The sequence below is a fragment of the Quercus lobata genome, chromosome 8, assembly GCF_001633185.2.
Source record: "Quercus lobata isolate SW786 chromosome 8, ValleyOak3.0 Primary Assembly, whole genome shotgun sequence".
Lineage (NCBI taxonomy): Eukaryota > Viridiplantae > Streptophyta > Magnoliopsida > Fagales > Fagaceae > Quercus > Quercus lobata.
This window is the reverse complement of record NC_044911.1, coordinates 25,599,168-25,621,090: the sequence shown is the minus strand read 5'-3', so window position 1 is coordinate 25,621,090 and position 21,923 is coordinate 25,599,168. Positions and strand designations below refer to the sequence as shown.

The 21,923-nt window shown below is 37.2% G+C and overlaps 2 protein-coding genes across 6 annotated transcripts; both read left to right on the top strand.

Annotated features, from left to right (window-relative positions):
• Positions 1-5,997: 5,997 nt before the first annotated feature.
• LOC115956657 lies at positions 5,998-9,882 on the top strand. Its single transcript, XM_031074969.1, has 3 exons — positions 5,998-6,720; positions 6,947-9,204; positions 9,555-9,882. Exons 1-3 carry the CDS (start codon positions 5,998-6,000, stop codon positions 9,880-9,882), a joined length of 3,309 nt encoding a protein of 1,102 aa, XP_030930829.1.
• A 930-nt stretch (positions 9,883-10,812) lies between these two features.
• Positions 10,813-18,723, top strand: LOC115955918 (protein GRAVITROPIC IN THE LIGHT 1). 5 transcript variants are annotated; one of them, XM_031074326.1, is made up of 3 exons: positions 10,813-10,896; positions 11,589-11,715; positions 16,590-18,723. In XM_031074326.1, the coding sequence occupies exon 3, from the start codon at positions 16,590-16,592 to the stop codon at positions 17,982-17,984; it is 1,395 nt and encodes a 464-aa protein (XP_030930186.1). In that variant the 5' UTR covers positions 10,813-10,896; positions 11,589-11,715; the 3' UTR covers positions 17,985-18,723. The 5 variants fall into 5 exon arrangements, with proteins under 5 accessions (XP_030930186.1, XP_030930187.1, XP_030930185.1 ...); XM_031074327.1 differs by lacking the exon at positions 10,813-10,896 and adding an exon at positions 10,996-11,157; XM_031074325.1 differs by lacking the exon at positions 10,813-10,896 and adding an exon at positions 10,996-11,377.
• The last annotated feature ends 3,200 nt before the right edge of the window (positions 18,724-21,923 follow it).

Here is a 21,923-nt window from a genome sequence, read left to right as displayed (position 1 = left end):
GTGGCCAAGGCAGTCGGGGATTCTAGAAGATAAGAGTAACCCATCTATAATGCTTAATACTATGAAAGGGAAATTTAAGAAATAAAGCTGAAGGAATAGGAAGGGGAAGAAAACTTACTTTGGGTTCTAAGGAGGAAAGGAACACTGGGCAGGAGAGTAAACGCACAGAGAGTTGGCCAGCAGAGAGTAAGCGCGAAGAATCAAAGGTGGAGGAAAAATGAAAGAATGATCTGAGGGAAACTATTTATAGAGTCAAAAAGGGGGGCAAAGGGACGTTTAATCAAGCAATAAATGGGCACGTTTTACGAACGGCCCTACGAATACCAAACGTAATCGATACGCGCGCCGTTTCGGTTCACGAACCGTCAGGCAATAATGACAACTATACCTGACGCTGCGAAACGGCACGTCTTTTGAGATGAGCATTAATGAGAAACCATAACCACGAGTCCCAGGCCATAAGATCTCCGAGGTCAAAAAGCTCGGCTAGCTCCTTGATTATTCCCGGTAATCGGGTATGAATCAAGGGGGGGCTAATGTACGGCACCGAGATCCCAAGACCCATATGGGCCCTGGGCCCAAGCCCAACGGAGCAGCCCCATTGCCCTAAGCCCTTCTCGAAACTGCCTTAGTGTGAAAACAAGTTTTGGGCCTTGAATTCTGAGAAGTGTTCGGCATAAGCTTTCCTAAACAAGCGTATGAACCGTGTCCAGGAAAATCGTGAGATGCTCGGGAAATTGCATTACCGAGCACAATCGATTAAGCTGGAACCAAGTTCCAAGGCCATAATTGTTGCATCCCACTCCCACCTAAACACCCACTTAAATCAGATAATATTGGACCCTCAATAGCATTAGCGGTGGCTGAAATCATGATCTCCCCACTAACTTAAGCTATAAATAGCAGAAGTTTGGGAAGAGGAAGGGGTTCAGAAAAATAGAGAGAGAACAGCCAAGGAAGAAGAAAGATTGAGTGTTGCTTTGAGTCTCTCTGCCGAGAACAACCCAGAGTAGGAAATCTTGAAGCTCACTACAAATAAATTGTGAGCCCAAGTGAGTTAAGGCCCAAATAGTCTCATCTCTGGTTCCCATAGTAGCAATTTTAAAAATTAATATATTTTCAAAAATATAAACTTTCCATATGCATTACCTTTTACAAACTTTCCATATATAATAACCAAATTTCTGGACATGAATAGTTTTTTATTTATTTATTTTTATACAAGATAGAATTCTACTCTAATTATTTCATTATGAATAGGAATAGTTATTCGATTATTTTATTACAATATCTTTTATTTCTAGTAATTAATGGTATGTTTGGTTATGGTTGAAATAGGAGAGAGAAAGTGGAGAAAAAACTTATTTTATGAATTTTTTTTTTTGGAGAGAAGGGGAGGATGGAAAATTGGTAGGGCTCAGGTATTTTCTTCCCTAACCTACCAAAATTTTATCTCCCCAATTTGGGGAGAAAATAAAGGGAAGAAAAATAGTTGTAGTAAATGACTGAACTATTCCTCATCCTTTCACAAGTTTACACGTGGACTTGCTGTTGCTTTTTCACTTTTTTTTTTCTTTCTTGGGTGCGGACTTGGTTGCTTTTTCACTTCTTCTTTTTTTGGGCATTATATAGATTGTGTTCCTTTTTTTGTTGTTGTTGTTGTTGTTGTTGTTTAACTATACGTGAATTTAAAAAAAAAAAAAAATTTGGGTGATTGACACTTTTTTGTTTTAATTCTCTATCATTTTGTAATAAGAGCATATGAGTAAATTTATACAAATTCATTTTTTCTATCCCTTTCCCATTTTCTATCTTCCACTTTTCCACCCCTCCAACCAAATGGTTAGTATACCAAATGTACCATTAATATCAAATTCACTTATTGCTCAATATTACAAATATATTTTTTATTTAATCTTATATCACTTTTAAATGTAATGGTTGAAATTCATTAACGAGTACCCTAGAACATTCGATAAGAAACCATTTAATACAATCTGCTGTCGTCACTTTTCAATGTTTTTCTGACACACACATGAACTTTTCATACTCTCGATCCCAAAAAAAGTAAGGGTATTTTTATATTTAATGCAGCCTTAACGGATGCTATTGGGTACCCAATAACAAATGCCTAAATATAATGGAAAGCAACAAAACTAGTTTTTTAATGACTAAAGTACATTTTTGTTTTTTAAAGTTTGAAACTGTTTACATTTCAAAATTTTCTAAAAATGCTATGGAATGTAGGAATTTTATTGTTGTAGGAAAAACCATGGACGATTAGATTACTAATAGAAGCTGATAGGGATAAATCCCAAGGCAGAAGGATCCAATCAACAGAGTTAGTCATAAGTGACGGCGTTGCCAAAAGAGACAGTCTAAATGGCATAACAATCAAAGAACTGATAGAAGGAAATCGTGTCTTGGATGGAAAGGCAGAAAGACGGTCGGACTCTTCATAGTGGACGAATTCCAACTAGACGGACGGACACGAGGGAGACGGGTACAAAGCCACGAGGCACCTACGTGGCCTAAGTGTTCTCCAAGGAACCTAATATGGAAATGTCTTGCATCTCACACTCAACCATAATTAGAGGAATCCTTACAAGAAAAAAATCTCACGATATATGAGCACTGAAGAGGATCTTCTCTATCAAGCAATAGAGGTCAGCTTTATACCACTGTAAAAACCTCAAATCCCTCACAAACCAAGGTATGCGTAATTTTTCCCATCTCTGGCACTCTAGAGTTTTAGAAATTTTGTCTAACTTAACCTTTAAAGGGTATTTGGCTGGTACTACACCGATACTCTCTGTAGGGTTTTCTTTTGTTTCTGTCTCATAAGTTTTGTTTACAACATGTGAGGGTTGCGCAACTCATTGACAATTTTTTTGGCATCATCAGAAACGAACAGTATGGTCAATATGAAAATAGAATCAAACATGAAGATAAAGGGTCAAAATGAAAATTTTATAATGTAAAAAATTAAAATAAAAACAACCTCAAACTTTAAGGATAAAATATACTCAAACCTTTTTCAATTTGATATCACTATTTAATATAACAATTGACACCCAAACTCAACGATGATACACTGTTGCTTGAGGATTGAAATCCCGTACAATACTTAGGCTTTGTTTAGTTGGGGGAATGGAAAATTAGGAGATATAAAATAGTGCGATGATGGAAAGTTGAGGGGGGGGGGGGGGGGATATAAGAGATTTAGTTTTTTGGTTGGAGGATGGAAAAGTGGAGAGATATAATTTTTTTTTGTTTGGTTGAGAACAAATAAGATGATATAAAATATTTGTATAAATTTACTTTGATGCTCTTGTTACATAAAGAAACAAATTAATAGTTTATAAGAAAAAAAGTTGAATGTAAAAGTTTGAAAAAAAAAAGAAAAGAAAAAAGAGAAGAACCCTACATTGAGAAGGGAGGAGAAGGACAAATGGGCAAACTAAAACATCTTAAAATGGTGGGTTTGGGGAGAAAATACTTGAGCCCAACCAAAATCACTCATCTCTTCTCCTCCCAACCAAATAGCCTCATTATTCAAAATTTCCCTTATTTTCTCCTCTCCATTTTTCATCCCCTCATAAATAACCCAACGATACACACTTACCCTATGTTTGGTTTAAGGGAAGGGAATAGAAGAGAAGAGAAAACAAATAAGGGAGAAGGGAAAAATGTGGGCTCAAGTGATAGGTTTCTTAACAATATTAACTCACTCTCTTTTCTCTTGTGCTATCTAAATAGCTGGAAAAAAAAAAGTAAAAATTCTCTTCATTTTCCTCCTCTTCCTCTCAAATCAAACAGTATAAGGAGTATAGAAAAAAAAAAAGAAAAAAGAAAAGATAGTCTCGGAGCAAAGTCTTTCACATAGATGATGGGTTCTACATGTGATGTGGGGTCTATGAGAGCCTGGAGTAATGCTTGTAGGGAAAAAAGCTCTCTAGGAATGCAACCACGCACGCTCTCTAGAGAGGAAGAGGCAGAACTGGCTTGGAGCAACAAGAAGGTGAAGGACTATCATCACGCAGAGTTTAATGTTGGCTTAAGGGAAAGCTCTCCAGCTCCGGGGCAGCAAAATATTGGCTCCTTTGCCAAAGCCTCCTTCAAGGAGAAGCTTGTGGGTGAAATGCCAGGGGCTTATGTGAATGCTTTTGACTTTGAGAGTCTTATGGAGGAGGATGAGTTCTCTGATGGTGAGGGTAGCGAGTCTAACGATCGGATTCCAGAAGGATGGTTCACTGTCAAACTGACGAAGGAAACAAAACGGCGCATTAGAGGTCCATTGTCGAAAGCTATTATAGTCGAGCTGGTTGGAAGAACAATCAGCCTTACCTACATGCATACCAAGCTTAACCAAATGTGGAGACCATCGACTAGGATGGATTGTGTGGATCTTGGGTATGGATTTTTTCTGGTTAGATTTTTTGCGAAGGAAGATCTGGATAATGTCTTAAGGAGAGGGCCATGGTTCTTGGGTGACCATTTTCTTTCTATTAGACCATGGGAACCTTTCTTTAAGCCTTCAACGGCGAATGTCTCCCTCATTGCAGTTTGGATTCGTCTATGTGAACTTCCCTTTGAGCTGTATGAAGCAGAGGTGCTAAAGCAGATTAGAGAGTCCATTGGCAAGGTTCTGAGAATAGATTCCCATACGGCCATGGAGGCTCGTGGCAAATACGCTAGATTATGCATTCAAATTGATATTAATAAACCTTTGGTGAACACCATCCTTATTGGACGGTTTGAGCAAGCTGTGACCTATGAGGGCATACAAAGCTTATGTTTTTCCTGTGGTAGACTTAGGCACAAGGTGGAAGCATGCCCCTACACCATTCATAAGGGGAAAGAGCAGGTGGTTTCGGAAGAGGAGGTGTTGGCTGGCCAAGATGCTACATTACGTGAGCTGTATGATAGTCATTCCGTAACGGTCAGTAGGGAAAGGACTGAGGTGAGAGAAGACACGGAGGTGGATGGAGTATGGACCGTGGATGGTGGTGAGTAGAAGGACAAATGGGCAGAAGGGAACAAAACCAAATTTCAGTACAGAGCATACTGAAATTTCTAGCCGGGCTGGTGCTGCCCAACTACCTTCGAAAAATCTGGATTGGAGAGGCATGTCGTCTAATAGTACTGACCATTCTCAGAGCATGCTACGCAGGGGCTCTTTGCATGGCGCTGGGGACCACACCAAAAGGACAGAAGCATTCTGGTCACCCAAAAATTCTAGCCTAGGCCTCATGGACCAAATAGATAACTCCAAAATGGACCCAACGGGTCGCTCCTTGTTGGCAAAAGAGACTGGTGACTTTCACCCAGGTATTGGGCCTTCAAAAAGCCTGAAATCTCAAGCCCAAGCCCCTAAAAAGCACCCCTCCTCTGTTAAAGGGAAAAAAACCCTCGCCAAAGGAGTACATCCTCCATCACACATTACCAACAACGGCAACATTGGGGAAAAATTCTCAAATGCCAAACCCGCAGCCCCATCTCCTTCCCATGCCCATACACGATCTAGGGAGTTGTCAGCTGGCCTGGATCCTTCTTTCAGGTTCACGGCTTTGTCCTGTGAGAGTTTTGAGCAGAGGAGCGATTGGATCGACCCACCAGGTGACAGGCAAGCTGGCGCCGTGCGTTCCGGAGCTTTAATCACCAACTGTGAGGATGTAGAAGGTGATCTCAACACCCTTCAATCCAGCGCCGTTGATCATAGTATAGCCACATGTGCGGGTGTTGGGGAAGGAAATGCTGGGGGTTTCTCAAGTCCTCGCTTTGGAGATGGATCAATTTATGAAGACTTGGGAATTGATTGCATGGTATCGGAGGAAGGGAATGGAGTCCGTCCTTCCGATTGATTTATTGTCTCCATTTCCGTTAATTGTTACCATGAATATTCTGATTTGGAATAGTAGAGGAGTGTTAAAACCCGCTTTCCAAACATATGTTCATGAGTTAACTCGGCGGCATGATCCGGCTATTTTTGTAGTGATGGAGACTAAATTGGGTGGTAGCAAAGCCAAGGAAATCACAGATAGGCTGCCTTTTGATGGAGCCATTCATACGGAGACAATTGGTTTCACTGGTGGGTTGTGGTTGCTGTGGAACGAGGATCAAGTGGTAATTCAGGAGCTAGCTAAAACTGAGCAGGAAATTCACGTAGAAGTAATGGTATGTGCCTCAAATCTCTCCTGGATTTTCTTTGCTATTTATGCTAGTCCTAGGAATAAAGAGAGATGTGTTCTCTGGAGCAATTTATGTAAGGTTGCAGATTTACATAATAAGCCATGGATTATGGTGGGCGATTTTAATGAACCTCTGGTGCAAGAGGATAAATTTGGAGGCAGGGGTGTTAGTGTGAATCGGTCTCTGGCCTTTAAAGATTGCTTAGATTTATGCAATATGATTGATATGGGTTTTGGTCCAAGGTATACCTGGACTAACAAATGGGATATTAACAATCTCATTTTGGAAAGAATTGATAGATTTTTCATGAACCCGGAGTGGTGTGTTCTCTATCCTGATGCAAAAGTTTCTCATCTGCCCCGTTGCCATTCTGATCATTGCCTGGTTCTAATGGAGACCGTTCTGGGTAGAAGGGTTCGTCTCAACAGACCCTTCAGATTTCAAGAATTTTGGTTGTCAGACCTATCCTTTCCCAATGTAGTTTCTAGTGCCTGGAGTAGGGACAGGAACTTAGCTGAGTCTATTAAGGTTTTTTCTAAGGAAGCTACCATCTAGAACAGGGATCATTTTGGGAATATTCACCAGAAGAAGAGGAGAATCATGGCTAGACTATGGTGCCCAAAAAGCTCTCTCCATCTATCCAAGCTCCTCCCTTATTAATCTTGAGAACCAGCTGTAGCAGGATCTGGAGGTTGTGTTAGATCAGGAGAGGGATCTTTGGATGTTGAAATCCAGAATTAACTGGTTGGTCCAGGGAGACCGCAATACAACTTTTTATCATGTATCTGCCTTAGCTAGAAGGAAAAGGAACCATATTGCCTCAGTCAAAGATGAGAGGGGTTTGTGGTTATCTGATGAGAGTGAAGTCATGGAGCACTTTAGAAGTGGTTTTGTTTCCCTGTACACCACTTCTCTTGAGGCAGCCTTTCGGGTTCCAAGCCATGATGTTTCTTGGCAAATTCATTTGACTGAGCAAGCTAAGGCATTAATTGGTGCCATGGTCACCATGGAAGAAATTAAAGATGCTTTATGGTCCATGAAACCGTATAAGGCTCTGGGTCCGGATGGTCTTCATGCTGGTTTCTTCCAACTTTTCTGGCTTGTAGTTGGGGATTCTGTTAAGGAGGAAGTTATGAGAGCTTTCACTGAGAGAAATGTTCTCGATTATCTCAACAAAACCCTTATTGTGCTCATTCCCAAAATCCAAGGCCCTGAAACCATTGGAAATTATAGACCAATTAGTCTCTGTAATATTATCTACAAGATCATCTCCAAGATTATTGTTGCTCGAATCAGACCACATTTGGAGCAACTTGTCTCGCCTTATCAAACGGCTTTTGTGCCGGGTAGAAGAGGAGCCGATAATGTTATTATTGTTCAAGAGTTGATTCATACCATTGGTAGAACCAAAGGCAACAGGGGGTATATGGCTATCAAGATTGACCTTGAAAAAGCTTATGACAAAATTGAATGGAGCTTCATTAGGGAAATGCTTCTCAAGTTCAACTTCCCTGTGAACCTTATTGATATTATTATGAGCTGCGTTTCCTCGGTGTCGACATCTCTTCTCTTTAATGGTGGCTGCCTTGACTCCTTTTGCCCCACTCGAGGTATTAGACAAGGGGACCCCCTGTCGCCTTACCTCTTCATTTTTTGTATGGAGTTTCTGGGTCACTTGATTCAAGAGAAATGTGACGCCAAGCTCTGGTTGCCAGTGAAAGCTTCTAGGAGTGGGCCTTCCTTCTCACACTTATTTTTCGAGGATGACTTGGTCCTTTTTGCTAGAGCAGATTCAGATAACTATCAAGCCATAAAGGATGTCCTTCATGAGTTTTGCTTGAGATCTGGGCAGAGCGTGAGCGAAGCCAAGTCTCGTGTGTTCTTCTCCCCTAATGTAGAGCCGGATCAAAGAAACATCCTCTCTGGTATTCTTGGGTTTTACTCAACCCCTAACCTTGGCAAGTACCTGGGGTTTCCCTTGAAGCATTCAGGTGACCGAAAGCATGATTTTGATTTCGTCCTTGATAGAGTCAAGAAAAAGTTGGCAGGGTGGAAAGCTAACTTACTCTCTGTGGCTGACCGAGTGGTTCTCATTCATGCCTCCTCCTCAACCATCCCAAACTATGTGATGCAATATGCTCCTCTTCCTAGTAAAATTCTTAAGGGTATTGATAGGGTCAATAGGAATTTCCTTTGGAGCTCAACGGATCATGCTAAGAAGATGCATTGGGTTAATTGGGCTGAAGTGACAAAACCAAAGGAGGCAGGAGGTTTGGGTTTGCAATCTGCTAAAGGTAGAAACATGGCTCTCCTAGCCAAGCTCAATTGGAGATTTCATACAGAGAGGAATGCACCATGGGCTAAGGTTCTCAAGTTTAAATACTGCACTAGACAAAGAATTAACTCTAGGAATGAAGCGAAACTCCCTATGTCTCCAGTTTGGAAAGGGATGAAAAGGGGCGAGGAAGTCTTCAAAAAAGGAGTAAAATGGATTCCAGGCCATGAAAGCTGTCTAAATATCTGGTTTGATTGTTGGTCTAACATTGGTCCTATTAGGCCTCATATCCAAGGCCCGCTCCCACAAGACTCTGTTAACTTGCAAGTCAAAGATGTGCTCTCCCTAGTCGGATGGGATTGGTCTAATATCCCTTTTAAGCTACCCCCTGAAGTTAAAGCTGACATTCAAGCTGTCCCCATTCCTATTGTGACTAGGTGCAATGATAAAATGGCTTGGAAGTTCTCCCCTAGAGGGGATTTTGATATGAAGAGTGCCTATAGCCTTGCCATTAACTCTTCAGGCAATGAGTCTTTCTCTGGTTCTTGGATTTGGAAGCTTCCATCCTTGCCTAGAATTCAAATGTTTATTTGGAAGTGCATGCAAAAGAGCATAGGTGTGAAGGAATGCTTAGCAAACAGAGGTATCCCTCTAGAAACCACCTGTCCTCTATGCCACTCAGAAGCTGAATCTATCTTACATGCCCTTCGCGATTGTAGCTTGGTTAAACCCATATGGTACTAGATGGGAACACACTGCTTGTACTCCATTTTTTTCTCCCAAGACATCAGAGAATGGTTAATCACTAATTGTAGGCTCAAGTCTTCCCAGAATGGCGTGGGCATCCCCTGGTATGTGCTCTTTTCTTTTACTCTATGCTTGGTTTGGAAGCAGCGGAACCATATTGTCTTTACTAACAAGGGAGTAAACCCGAATTTATGCAAATCTATTGCCTTACATGCCTCAGAATTTTTCTTGTGTGCTTCTCAACCGAGGTGGCACAATTGGATGGTTATTAAACAAATCAGATGGGAGAAGCCAGATCAGGGGTGGTGGAAACTCAACACTGATGGGTCTTGGGTTGCAGCTTTGGGATCGGCAGCAGGGGGGGTGGTTTGATTAGAGATAGCAGGGGCAATTGGGTGACCAGCTTTACAAGAAAACTAGGGAATGCTAACAGCTTCACTGCGGAAGTTTGGGCTCTCCGTGATGGCTTGATGTTGTGCGTTCAAAAGAAGATTCCAGCTGTTATTGTCGAGATGGATGCAAAGGCTTTGGTTGATGCATTGAACAATCCTTCTTACCAAAACTTAGTGATCTCTCCTATTTTTGAAGACTGCAAAAATTTGATTCCGCAGATCCCTCAAGTTCGTATTAAACATGTCTATCGTGAGGCAAATAAATGCGCCGACTGATTAGTTAATTCTGGCCATTCTCAATCTTTAGATTTTATTATTCACTCTGTGCCTCCCGTGAGCTTAATCCCCTCTATTGAGGCTGATTGTCATGGTACTTGGTGTAACAGGCGTTGTCCTGAATTTTCCTTTCCTTGTTAGTTGAATATTACTTCCAGTTTACCAAAAAAAATAAAAAAAAGAGAGCATTTTGATCTAAACTGTTCGGTAAGAGAAGATAAAAAAAAAAAAAAAGGGTAAAAACTTTAAAAATTACTCTCTTTTCATCCTTAATTAGATTGATTGGACGGCTGAGATGAAAAGTGAAGTCTTGAACTAAATCTCAGCAATCCACAAGTCATAATTTATCATTTATTTATTCGCCTGAAAGTTAGTTGTGTAGTGTGTGGAGGATAGGACCCTCAGGCCCAAAATAGCACGGAATTTGCCACGATTCGAACATGCGCATTACTTGCACGTAGGTCTCAGCATTCACATTTTACACAGATACAATACAAAATTTCAAATAGTATACAAGTACAACACATTTTGCTTGCAACAATTTAATTTGATTATTCAGCCAAAAAAAATGAAATTGCCTGAACTACCCTTGTCGACCCTACAATCCCAAAACTCACAACGGCTAGGTAATATATCCAAAAAAGAAAACACAATGAGTAGGAAAAATGTCATAGAAAGTGACGGAGGCTAGAGGTGGAGGAACCTGGGTCCTGGACCTCTCGCATGTCTGACACGACACATCTTCTACAATGTTAATCAATCCTTGTCCTATTTCGTCTTTTTCTCTTTCCCGTCCCGTGCAATACTCTCAAACTTTTATTTTATTATTAATTATTGCTTTCATTTTCACTCTCTTTGAAAGGCCAATTCAATTCAATCTCTACTCCATAAGCCAAAATCTCAAACAAATAATAATAATAATAATAATAATATTCTTTATTATTAATTAAGGCATTTTTTTGGGTCAAAGGGAGAGAGATTTTTGATGAGAATACACGAAGTTTCTTCGTAAAGGTGAGGGTTAGTTTCGGAAACTTCTTAACAAGCTTTATTTCTTTTTTATTATTATATATAAATATAATTTCCATGATTGGATGGTTTGCCATTATTTATTGCCCGTTTAAATTATAGAAGGCTTGTAGTCGGTTAAAGCAAAATATTGGAAACGTATATAAAAAGAAAAAAAAAATCGTTTTATTTTGGGTAGAGAATCAGAGTATGTATAGTCTAGATATATAAATATAAAGGGTTTTCAGAGGGTTTTTGGGTTAAGAGGTAAAAGGTCGTTGCTTCTCACATCTTCATAAGAAATTCTGTGAACGCGCTTTTGTTTTTGTTTTTGTTTTTGTTTTTTTTTTTTGTAGAGAGTCTTTGAGTATATATATATTAGGGGTTTCTCAGGGTTGCTTTCCTTCTGCTTTTGAGTTTTAAGAGCCAAAGTTTTGGTGCTTTTCACAAGAAATTCTCTCTGTTTTTGGTTCTTCGTTATTTTGTTGTAAGTATAAAACTAATTCAATGACGTGTTTTAATTTCTTCACGGTTCTTTGTTGTTGTTGTTGTTGTTGTTGTTGTTATGATTCAATTAGATAATTTTTGATATATATGTTTTCGGGTTTTGTAAAAAAAATACTTATGTTTTTATATGGGTTTGTGGTGTGGGTATTGAAGTGATTTGATTATTGTTTGATGGATTTTTGTTGTTGCAGAGGTGGCCGTTTCGTCGTTCAGGATCGCTTGGCTTGGGCGTCTCTGTTTTCTTGAGATTTACGTTCTTTATGAAGATAACAAGTTCATAGTTGTTTCTTTTCGCTCAAATTCTCGTGATATTTTAAGGTATGCTAAATAAATTCTCGCACTTATTTATTCTTCCACGGTTTTGAATTTTGATTGGTCGGTCAAAGTAGGCGTTATTACTTATTACTGGTACTCTCTCCTCTTTTTTTTTTTTTTTTGGGATTTATTTTTTTGTTTGAATTTATTATTTTTAAGAAAATAATAACATAATAATAAAACTATGACGTTTGGACCAGCGGAGTTGTTTTGTTTTATCATTGTGGGTGACCATATCATAGGTTTCTGTCCAGTGTGTTGCATGCCATACCACACAGTTGGTGCTTCTTGCGCTGGCAATGTGTCACCCTGAAAGGGATTTAACACTTTTCATTTTCTGGTGATTGAAGGATTCTTTTTTTTTTATTAGATAGTGATTTAAGGGATTGAACATTCTGGAATAGGAGAAATAAATAAATTTATTATATATATATATATATATATTGCGAGAGAGATCTTTCTCTCAAAAAGTATATAGAGAGAGATCTTTCTGTTTTTTTTTTTTTTTCTTTTCTTTTTATATGGTTGATTTTCACAATGAAAATATTTTGTAATTTTTATTAAATTATATATATTAGGAAACTTATATTTTTATTTACTTTCTATAATTTCTTTTATAAACTCTTAAATATTAAAAAAAAAAAAAAGTACATCATATCCTTTTTGACTGAAAGTTAGAAAAAGAAACTTGAAAAAAGAATACATCAAATTTAATTTTTTGCGGTGGAAACATCATATCTAATTTCATCTTGTACCTTTTTCTTTTATGACCTTTCCATTGCATTTAATTCAATTATTAATTTTTTTCTTATTTTTTTTTAATTCAATACTTTTGAAAACTCCCTTGGTTGCACGTGGTATGCTTGCAAAAATATGATTCATATGAAAACATATAATAATAGATTGTGATCCTATAACTTTTCAAAAAATATTATAATCCTATAATTTTTCCTAAAACTATTCCATCAACACCAAATAGTTTTTAGCAAAAAAAAAAAAAAAAAACACCAAATAGTTGCACCGAGTAGTTGTAAAAATGAGCGAATTGTTTTTTAAAGAGCAAAAAGAGTTAGATATTATAATAATTTAGGGATTGATGCGTTGCGTGTCCGAATGTGTGGGTCAGTTTGTGATAAGAACGACAATGCTAGGCTAGGGCTAGATTAGATATAGACGAAATCTCATTTGTGCAGACTACAGAGTTCTACTGGTGGTGTTGGTGTTGGGAGGGCCATACCATATATGATTTTAACAATTTCATGATTATGAGATTTATTGATGAGTGAAGGATCCATCACTTTTGTGGGTCCCATGTATATTGCAGACCACTTTTTAGACCTGCTCTTTTTTCCTTTTCCTTGCTCTTTTATATTGCAAACTCTAGGAATCCTATGATGCATAGCATACAAACATAATTTTTATTATTATGTTACTATTATTTTGTGGAGTAATAATGGTTAAAAGTTTGTGTTAGATAATGTATTTGCAAAAATTTATGTACATTCTAATACTATAAGAATTTACTTATTTTATTTTATTTTACATATTTATTTTTCAAAATACATCATGTTAGATTATTTATTTTACACTACATTTATTAAAATATCAATTTTTCTTATTTTTTAATTGTTACTCTTTTTTCATACACAGCTATCACCATCCTCTCTTTTCATTTTTTGATTTACATATTTTTTTATTATACACAGACTGATATGAATGCTTCTACGATAATCATTATCCAATAAGAAGTAAATTCAAGAAAAATTTATCATAATAAATATTAAATTTTCTCTTTTGCACGTTCAAATGTACATAATTCTTGTGACATTTTATCACTATCCATTATTTATATAAGTTAGTTTTTTCCTTTAATATTTATTATTATTTATGGGTCTTACGTTACTTTTTGTCTCAATTTTATTTCAAATAATCTAACTTTCAATTTTATTGAAATAAGCTAGCTTCTACTTTTTTTTTTTTTTTTTGTCTCACATTATACAAATAAATTACCGAAAATAAGCAATTTCAAAATATAGATTTCTCATAAAAATAGTGATAAAAATTTTGCTTTGTAAAGGAAAAGCCAATATGATTTACCCTGAAGTAGAAGAAGATTTGCTTAGAGTGACATCAGATCTATTATAAGTTAAAACCATTGATTGTTAATAATAATAATAATAATAATTTGGAAGTACTGTACACGGTAAGGGTAAAGAAAATAAAAATTATTTGGATTTTTAATCTTTTTTTAACCCTTCCTTTTGTTATTTTTCTGCATACAGTTTGCATTTATCTTAATAATAACCTGAAAGATGCCAATCATGTTTGGTTTAAATAATAACCCGACCCATACACCACTGAGGTGATGTGGTCTAGTGGTGTTAGGTGATGCACAAAGAGCTGCGTCAAGGGTGAGGTCCCATATTCGAGTCCGAATATGGACTTGCGTGGGGTTGCCTTCCTTGGCAGCCTAGGATCGCTAGTGCCTCTCGTGGGGTTGGGGAAGCTATGGCTCACCGATCCCCCTGCACCCCAGCAGGGCCCAGACTCTGGCGGGTAGGATGCTATTATGGTCACGCTCAAGTAGGATTGCCACGATGGTCGCCCCTCTCTACCCATTTTTTATTCAGCAAAAAAAAAAAAAAAACCCGACCCATACATGTTTGTGAGAGAGAGAGAGAGAGAGAGAGGGGCACTGACCAAGACCCATTTGACCTTTATTAAAATGGGTAGTGCATATGCTGTGTGAAAATGTACAACCCAAAACAACTGAAATGTGATTTGAAGTTTCGATTTCAAAGTTGAAAACATGACATTATTTTTGGGCCGAGTGTTTTCACACACAAAGTGTGTAGTAGTCTTTTTCCTATATAAAAACATTGTGATGCCTGCATTCACGTTAAAGGTTCTAAAAATATGAATTTTTAGTAATTTAAAAAGTTATTGTATCTATTTTAATGTCACAATTTTTATTTTAACATACAACATATTAAAATAATACAAAAAAATTTCTGGTTTTCTACCCACCAATACCATTCCACACCCACAAAACACCCAAACCCATAACCCATCGATCTCAACAACCTGCAACCCACGAATCCAAAACCCCAACGCTGATCTCAACAACCACTGCATGCCAATGCTGCACACCAATCTCTACTGCCACCATGTGCCGATCTCAAACTTGCCGATTTGGAGCGGAAATCAAAGATGCCTTGGCAGCGGTAGTGACTAGTGAGAGGAGTAACAGAGAGAGAGAGATGGAGTAGAGAGGAGAAGAAAAGAGAGAGAAGTGAAAGAATAGAGGCACGAGAAAAACAAAGAAAAGAGATAGATATGCATGAGAAGTTGAGAACTGAATAAATAATATTATTTGTGTATATAATTTCGAGCAACTCTAAACTGCTGGAGATAGCTGTTTAATGTAATCTGTAGCTAAGTGGTAAAAATATTTAATAGTAAATTGACAGAGACGGCAGTTTACTACTTAAGTGTCAAAATTTTTTAAGTTTAGCATCTTTGATGTGGGTTTTTTATTTTTTATTTTTTTTATATATATATTTTTTTATTTTTTATTTTTAGCGTTTTTGGTACTAAAATTGCCTTTGATGAATCCTCTTACAAGGTCTTATGAGCATAACAAGTCTGCAAGAAGTATATTAAACAACTTATTGATCAAAAAAAAAAAAGAAGTATATTAAACAACTTTGTACCCGTTTGGATTGTGTTGCGTTTCTGGTCCGAGCATATGGCATTTTTTTTTTTTTTTTTTTTTTTTTTTTTTTTTTGAGAAGTCAATTTTCACGTGATTATGCATTGTTCAGTGGGGTTCATGCACTATTTACGAGACCCACAAACTTCTTTTTTTCAATAAAACTTTCATTAAAAATGGGTTTCACGATACTCTTTACATATTTAAAAATTATTTTACTATATCATTTTCAGTTTTCAGCAAAATAAACAGTACCCAAATGTACCCTTCGTACTCTCTAGAAATGGAATATTAGGCAAGAAAACAAAAGAAACGGGAGAAAGAAATACTAGTCTTTTAACTTTAAGGAGTAGTTCATTCATTCAATTACTTATTTTTTACCCTGCTTGAAATTTTATTTGTTTCTATTGTATATGATACTCTGCAATAATGTGTCATCATAACCAAGGTGCCTAGTGGTCAATAGCTAAGTACCTGGAACATTGATATTTATAAGCGCGTCTTTTGATTGTGTTTTTGAAACTTTCCTAGTTATTTTTTATTTATTTATTTATTTATTGGAAATAATACTTAGTTTTTTTTTTCTTCCTTTTTTATAAAGTTTTTCATATTTTATTAAGACATAAATTATGATCACTTTCACACACTTCTAAAACTAGGAAGCACAAATATTTTATTTGGAGTGCCATACTCATATCCTTATATTATAACTTTTCAAAAATTGATTTTATAGTACACACTGTTCATGTTCATTTTTTGTGTGATACCCTTACTTGTATCCATGCTTTATAGGTGACTAAAATTACTTTTATTATTTGATATTTAAGAATTTCGTATTGTCTATTTTTCCGTCAAAATATACTGTTTTCAAAAGAAAGCAAATTGGAAAATCTTAAAAAGAAGAAAAGAAAAATTCCATTCTCCATTAAAAGCAAACTGGAGACTGATCATAAAGGTGAAAGAACAAAGGAAAGGAAATTCCATCTTCCATCAATGGTCTCGGTCTAAGTGCTAAAGCATATTACTTTTCTCTATTGTTCAACATGCTCAATCTTTTTTGCTTGCCACTGTATTACTTTTACGTTGGGATTCACTTATATATTGTCATTTTTGCAAAAGCAGCAAGTCTCACCATCATTGTCTATCATTTGTGTCATTCCTGCAGATGGATTCTGTTAAACCATCAGCTGTCACTCCTGCTAAGAGCAAATTGGCACGCACTTTTGCCAAAGTTCTTCACCTTCGGGCAGCAACCGGAGTTGCTCCAGTAGATGGAAATCACAAGGTTAAGCCCCAGCAAAAGGTTAAGGAAGATCGGCATGGACATGTTGGTAACGTTAAGGTTATGACAGCTAGTCATAGTCTGTCTCAATCTTTTGAGAAGGGTGAAGAGGTTGAGAATAATAAGGTGGCCTTGGAAGCTCTTCTTGCCACACTTTTTGCTAGCGTTTCATCTATTAAAGCTGCATATGCTCAGTTACAGCATGCTCAATCTCCTTATGATCCTTATGGGATTCAAAGTGCTGATCAATTGGTAGTGTCAGAGTTGAAGAGCTTGTCTGAATTGAAGCATGTTTACTTGAAGAAACAGTTCGATCCTTCACCTTCACCAGAGACTGCAATGGTTATGGCTGAAATTCAGGAGCTAAAGAGTGTTTTGAAAACCTATGAAATCATGGGGAAGAAGCTGGAATCTCAGGTCAGGCTCAAGGGCTCCGAAATTATATTTCTTAGAGAGAAGTTGGAGGAAGCCATTAATCAGAACAGGTTACTTGAGAAGAGATTAAACCAAAGTGGGCAATTATCTGTGCTTGACAATCTTCATAAATCAGGCTTAAATCCTAGCCATTTCATGACAGTTCTCCGTCATACAGTTAAGTCCATTCGAATCTTTGTCAGGTTGATTTTGGATGAGATGAAAGCTGCTGAGATGGATATTGATGGAATAGCAAATGCAATGGAACCATGTGTGGTTTATTGGAAAGATGATCACAAATGTTTCGCATTTGAGTCCTACGTTTGCAAGGTCATGTTTAGCCATTTTGGTTATCCAAACTTCTCTGAACCAGATGATGATGATCATGATGAGAAGCCGGATCGAGAGTTATTTTTCAGGCAATTCATGGAATTGAAATCTGTGAAACCAAAGGAGTTTCTTACCATGAAGCCTAATTCAGAGTTTGCCAAATTTTGCCGCAATAGGTACTTGAAACTTATTACTTCCAAGATGGAATCATTAATATTTGGTAATCTTAGAGAAAGAAACCTCTTAAATGCTGGTGAATTTCCAAACACACAATTCTTTGCTTCATTCACTGAAATGGCAAAGCGGATTTGGCTCCTACATTGCTTAGGCTTTTCTTTCGAACATGTATCAATCTTTCGAGTCGACAAGGGGTCTCGATATTCAGAAGTGTACATGGAATGTTTAGCTGATGAAGTGTTCCTTTCATCCGAACCAGAAGTGGCTTTTTCAACCATTCCAGGATTCCAGATCGATAGAACTATTATACAGGGCCAGGTCTATATATCTCCAATTGCAAATCAAGATGGTAAGTAGCTATCTAGAGAGATTTATACAACATGTTGGACCCGACACAAACAATATGACATATTGAACAGGAGGCCATTTGATGAGTAAAATGGCTTGCCCTGCTCTGTGTGTGTGTTGTTGTGGGGGACTGTTAATCTAGGCGTTTTGTCCTTTTTGTTTTGTGGCCATTCTGAAAAGGAAACCGCGTGGACCGTTGCGTTGGGAACAGCCTTTTGGATCTTTGTATACTTTGTATTATTTTGTTTTCTTTCAATGACATATCCCCTCCAATTTTGTTAATATTAGGCCAGTGACAGGGATTGTCTAGCTGTTTTTTGTTTTTATGATTACTAGACATTGTATTTGTATGTACATAAACTTAATCGAAATAGACAATTATCTCCTGTCTGTCCACACCGCGTGGAGTTGCTCTTGGAAACCACAAATGTTGTGAGAGATCAGCCGGATGCCGAAAATGCCCCTAATGCATAGGTGCCACAAATGTTTTGTTTTTATATTTTTCTTCATTTACTTTTGGGTATTTATTTGTATCATGTGTCAACAATTATAGTGACTTTAGGTCCCCTTTGGATATGCTTTGTGGCTGTGTTTTGTCAATCTTCTGCCTGGTATCTTCTTAACTTGGGTTGCCAAACTCATCCTCTTTCTCTAGGAAATATGATATTCCAATTTGTTTATTTTTGGGTATCTATTCAGAGAATTGTGTATCAATAATAAGTCTAGTGACTTTTGGTCCCCCCTTCAATAATATGCTTGGCTATGCATTGCCAGATGGGCAGTGGTATCTTTACTTTTACATCGGTTGCCAAACTCATCCATTTTTATAAAGTGTAAAAGTTTGATAAAGTTCGACGAAAACATTATTTTGGTTTATATATTTTGAGGTTATTGTCAATTTGGTCCTTACATTTTTGTAGCAGTCAATTTTGTTTATATTATTTTGAATTTGGAATCAATTTGGTCTTTACCGTTAACGTACTAACAGAAAATGTCTACGTGGCAAATAAATTGTACAATTGGCACACTAGAAGCTTACGTGGTAAAAAAATAATTCATTTTTTTAATTAACAATTAAAAAATGCCACATGAAAGTCCATGTCGGCAAAAAAAATTACCAAGAAAAAACCTTTAAAACACAACAATTAATAAAGGGATAGTGGTATGATTTGTTTTCATTTTACCTATCCGTGATTTAAAATTTTACACTTTGTCCACCTGAGGTTACTTCTGTTAGCCTTCTGTAACTCACCTCTCCGTTTGCCGTTAGAAAAACACATTTTTAGGCAAAAACAAATATAACAAGAATAAAAAAGTTAGGGTTTTTCATTACTCATGAACTTTAATGAGAACAAATTGGAGGAACAAACAACAAACCCAGATTCAGTCCCAAAGAAAAAAAAAATTCAAACCTAGATTAATTGAAATTCCCTTAAACATTCCCCAACCCATAACAAACACAAACCCAACTACACAAAAATCAATCCAAACCAAACAAATCAACCCATAAAAATCAACCAAAGAATTAACCCAAACCAAGTAATCAACCCACAAATTTGGATATGCGAGAACCTCCCTATCAAAGACTCTGGCATCTCTTCCAACCACCTCTCTATCAATTATTCATCCGGATCCAGGTCGCCCAAATGGATCCTCCGCGACCTCGACTCCTCAAATGGCATTGTCCTAAATGGAACCAAGCTACAACCAAACACACCTCACGATCTCTCCGATGGCGATTCTATCAAGATCGGCGAGTACACTTCCATCCTTGTCAACATTATTTTTAGCCACGATGAGAGCCAACTCAGACGGAACCCTAGGCGTCGAGCTGCCCAGACAGTTTCCGTGGAACAGGTTTCAGAGATTCGGGGTCGGAGAGGTAGGGTTTTGAAAGAGGTAAAAGAAGCTGAGAAAGGCGAGGTTTTGGATACTAGGAATCGGAGGAGAGCTCCTTTGAGAAAAGCTACGGGTTTGAAGAGTTATGAAGATGGAGTAGATAGAGCTCAGATTTTGAGATCCCTCTCGTCCTTGGTCACCTGGAATGCCAGAAGCACGTGATCCATGGAAATGGGTCCACCTTTCTTCTTCTTGCTATTGTTGTTGGGGTTGGGGTTGGGGTTGGAGTTGGGATTCAAATTAGGACGTCGTTGGTTTTGGTTTTGGTTTTGAGTGTCAGTTCTTGTGGGTTTGTGTTTGTGTTGCTAGGTGTGGTGGGTCTGGGTTTTGAAGCCGTGTATGATTTTTGTGAATGATTGGAAGTGTCTGAAAGGATTTTTGTGCAATTAGAGTAGAGCACTTTCAAGTGTAGGATTTTTGTAAATGTTTTTTTATGATTTGTGCGAATATGAAAATTTTATTTGGATTGATTGGCTCAAGACTGCTCATATCAAGAGAAAGTTTGTTCTTGAACCCAAGCTACAAAACCCTCCCTTTGATCTTGTTTGTTTGAGTTTTTTCTGTTATTTTTTGTTTTTAGAGGAGAGAGACATACAATTGAAGGTAAAATACATTTTTACCCCTGATTTTAACAGAGGTGAGTAACGGATGGGTAACGGATTGAAGTTCAGGTAAATAAAGTGTAAAGTTTTACACCATGAGTAGGTAAAGTGAAAACGGGTCATATCACATGTGGGTTTACTGTAATTATCCTATTAATAAAAGAAATTCATCAAACTCATCAAAAAGAAAAGAACTAAGCTGTAGACGAAGGAGATGGAGCTTGAGGTGGCTTGTCCATGGCAGATCGGGAATCATAGAGAAATCTCCTCAGGTTGAAAGATACACATCCATCAAAATCTAAACTTTATGCAATACTCTCCGGAAACCTCCAATACTCACTAAACAAATTGGAATTCCCAGAAACATTAACACTCAAAATCAATATTCTAATACAATATCCAATACCCACATTAGAACCTGGAGCCGCTAGAGACATTAATACCCAAAACATAAGTCAACATTTGAGATCTTTGGGTAGGAGAAGGACAACGACATTGCATTTGAATTATTTGATGAGGACAATGGGGTTTTTGTTTTTGTTGTAGAGTGGGTCGTGTTGGAGAAATTTGATGGATTCAGTAGAAGAGAGGATCTGGATATTTGTGCTCTTTCTTATTTAAAGATAATGTTAATTTTAATTTTAAGTTTTTTCTTTTCTTTTTGACGAGTTTGATGATTTCTCTTTTTTAATTGTTGAGTTTTTTAGATTTTTTTTAGATTTTTTTTGGTGCTGGAATTGAGTTTTAATTATTTAAATGCTTATGTGGCATTTTTATGATGTTAATTAAAATTTATTATTATTTTATTGCTACGTAAGTGTTGAGTGAGCCAATTGTACAATCTCTTTGTCATATAGGCATTTTTATAAGTGAGTTAACGTTAAGGACCAAATTGACTGCAAGTTAAAAATAATAAGAACCAAATTGATTGCTACAAAAATGTATGAATCAAATTGACTATATCTTCAAAATGTAAGGACCAAAATAATATTTTTGCCCAAAATTTTTATGGACTGCACAAAAATTTGATTTTACTTTATTATGCATTGGGTTTGTAAACGTAACAGAAACTGTTCCGGCCTCTAATATGTTTCCCGCTTTATTTTAAAAGCAGTTGGTAAGGATAGGAGTGTGCAAACCATCACCGGAGCCGACAACATTGACCGACATCGACCCTCCCGCACCGCCATTGACATCGACCGACAGAGTCAATGTGGGCAATCGAAACATGAACAGAGCTCCGATGCCGGTGCGGTGAGGACATCGGAGACGTAAAGCATGCATTGAGTAGAGTCAAACCGAACTGATACAAACAGACATAGAGAAATATTTTCAGATTAGGGATATGGAAATTTTAAATTTTTTTGCTAAAACGTCGTTGTATTGGGTTATTATTAGGAAAAAAAAACACACACACACACACACACACACACAAAACGACACTGTT

Excerpts from the sequence above, each read along its gene's own strand:
- LOC115956657 (XM_031074969.1), top strand. The coding sequence starts at position 5,998 with ATGGAGACTAAATTGGGTGGTAGCAAAGCCAAGGAAATCACAGATAGG. Across the intron at positions 6,721-6,946 it reads ACTTAGCTGAGTCTATTAAG|GGAGACCGCAATACAACTTT; the intron begins GTTTTTTCTAAG and ends TGGTTGGTCCAG. Across the intron at positions 9,205-9,554 it reads AGCTTGGTTAAACCCATATG|CTTTGGGATCGGCAGCAGGG; the intron begins GTACTAGATGGG and ends CTTGGGTTGCAG.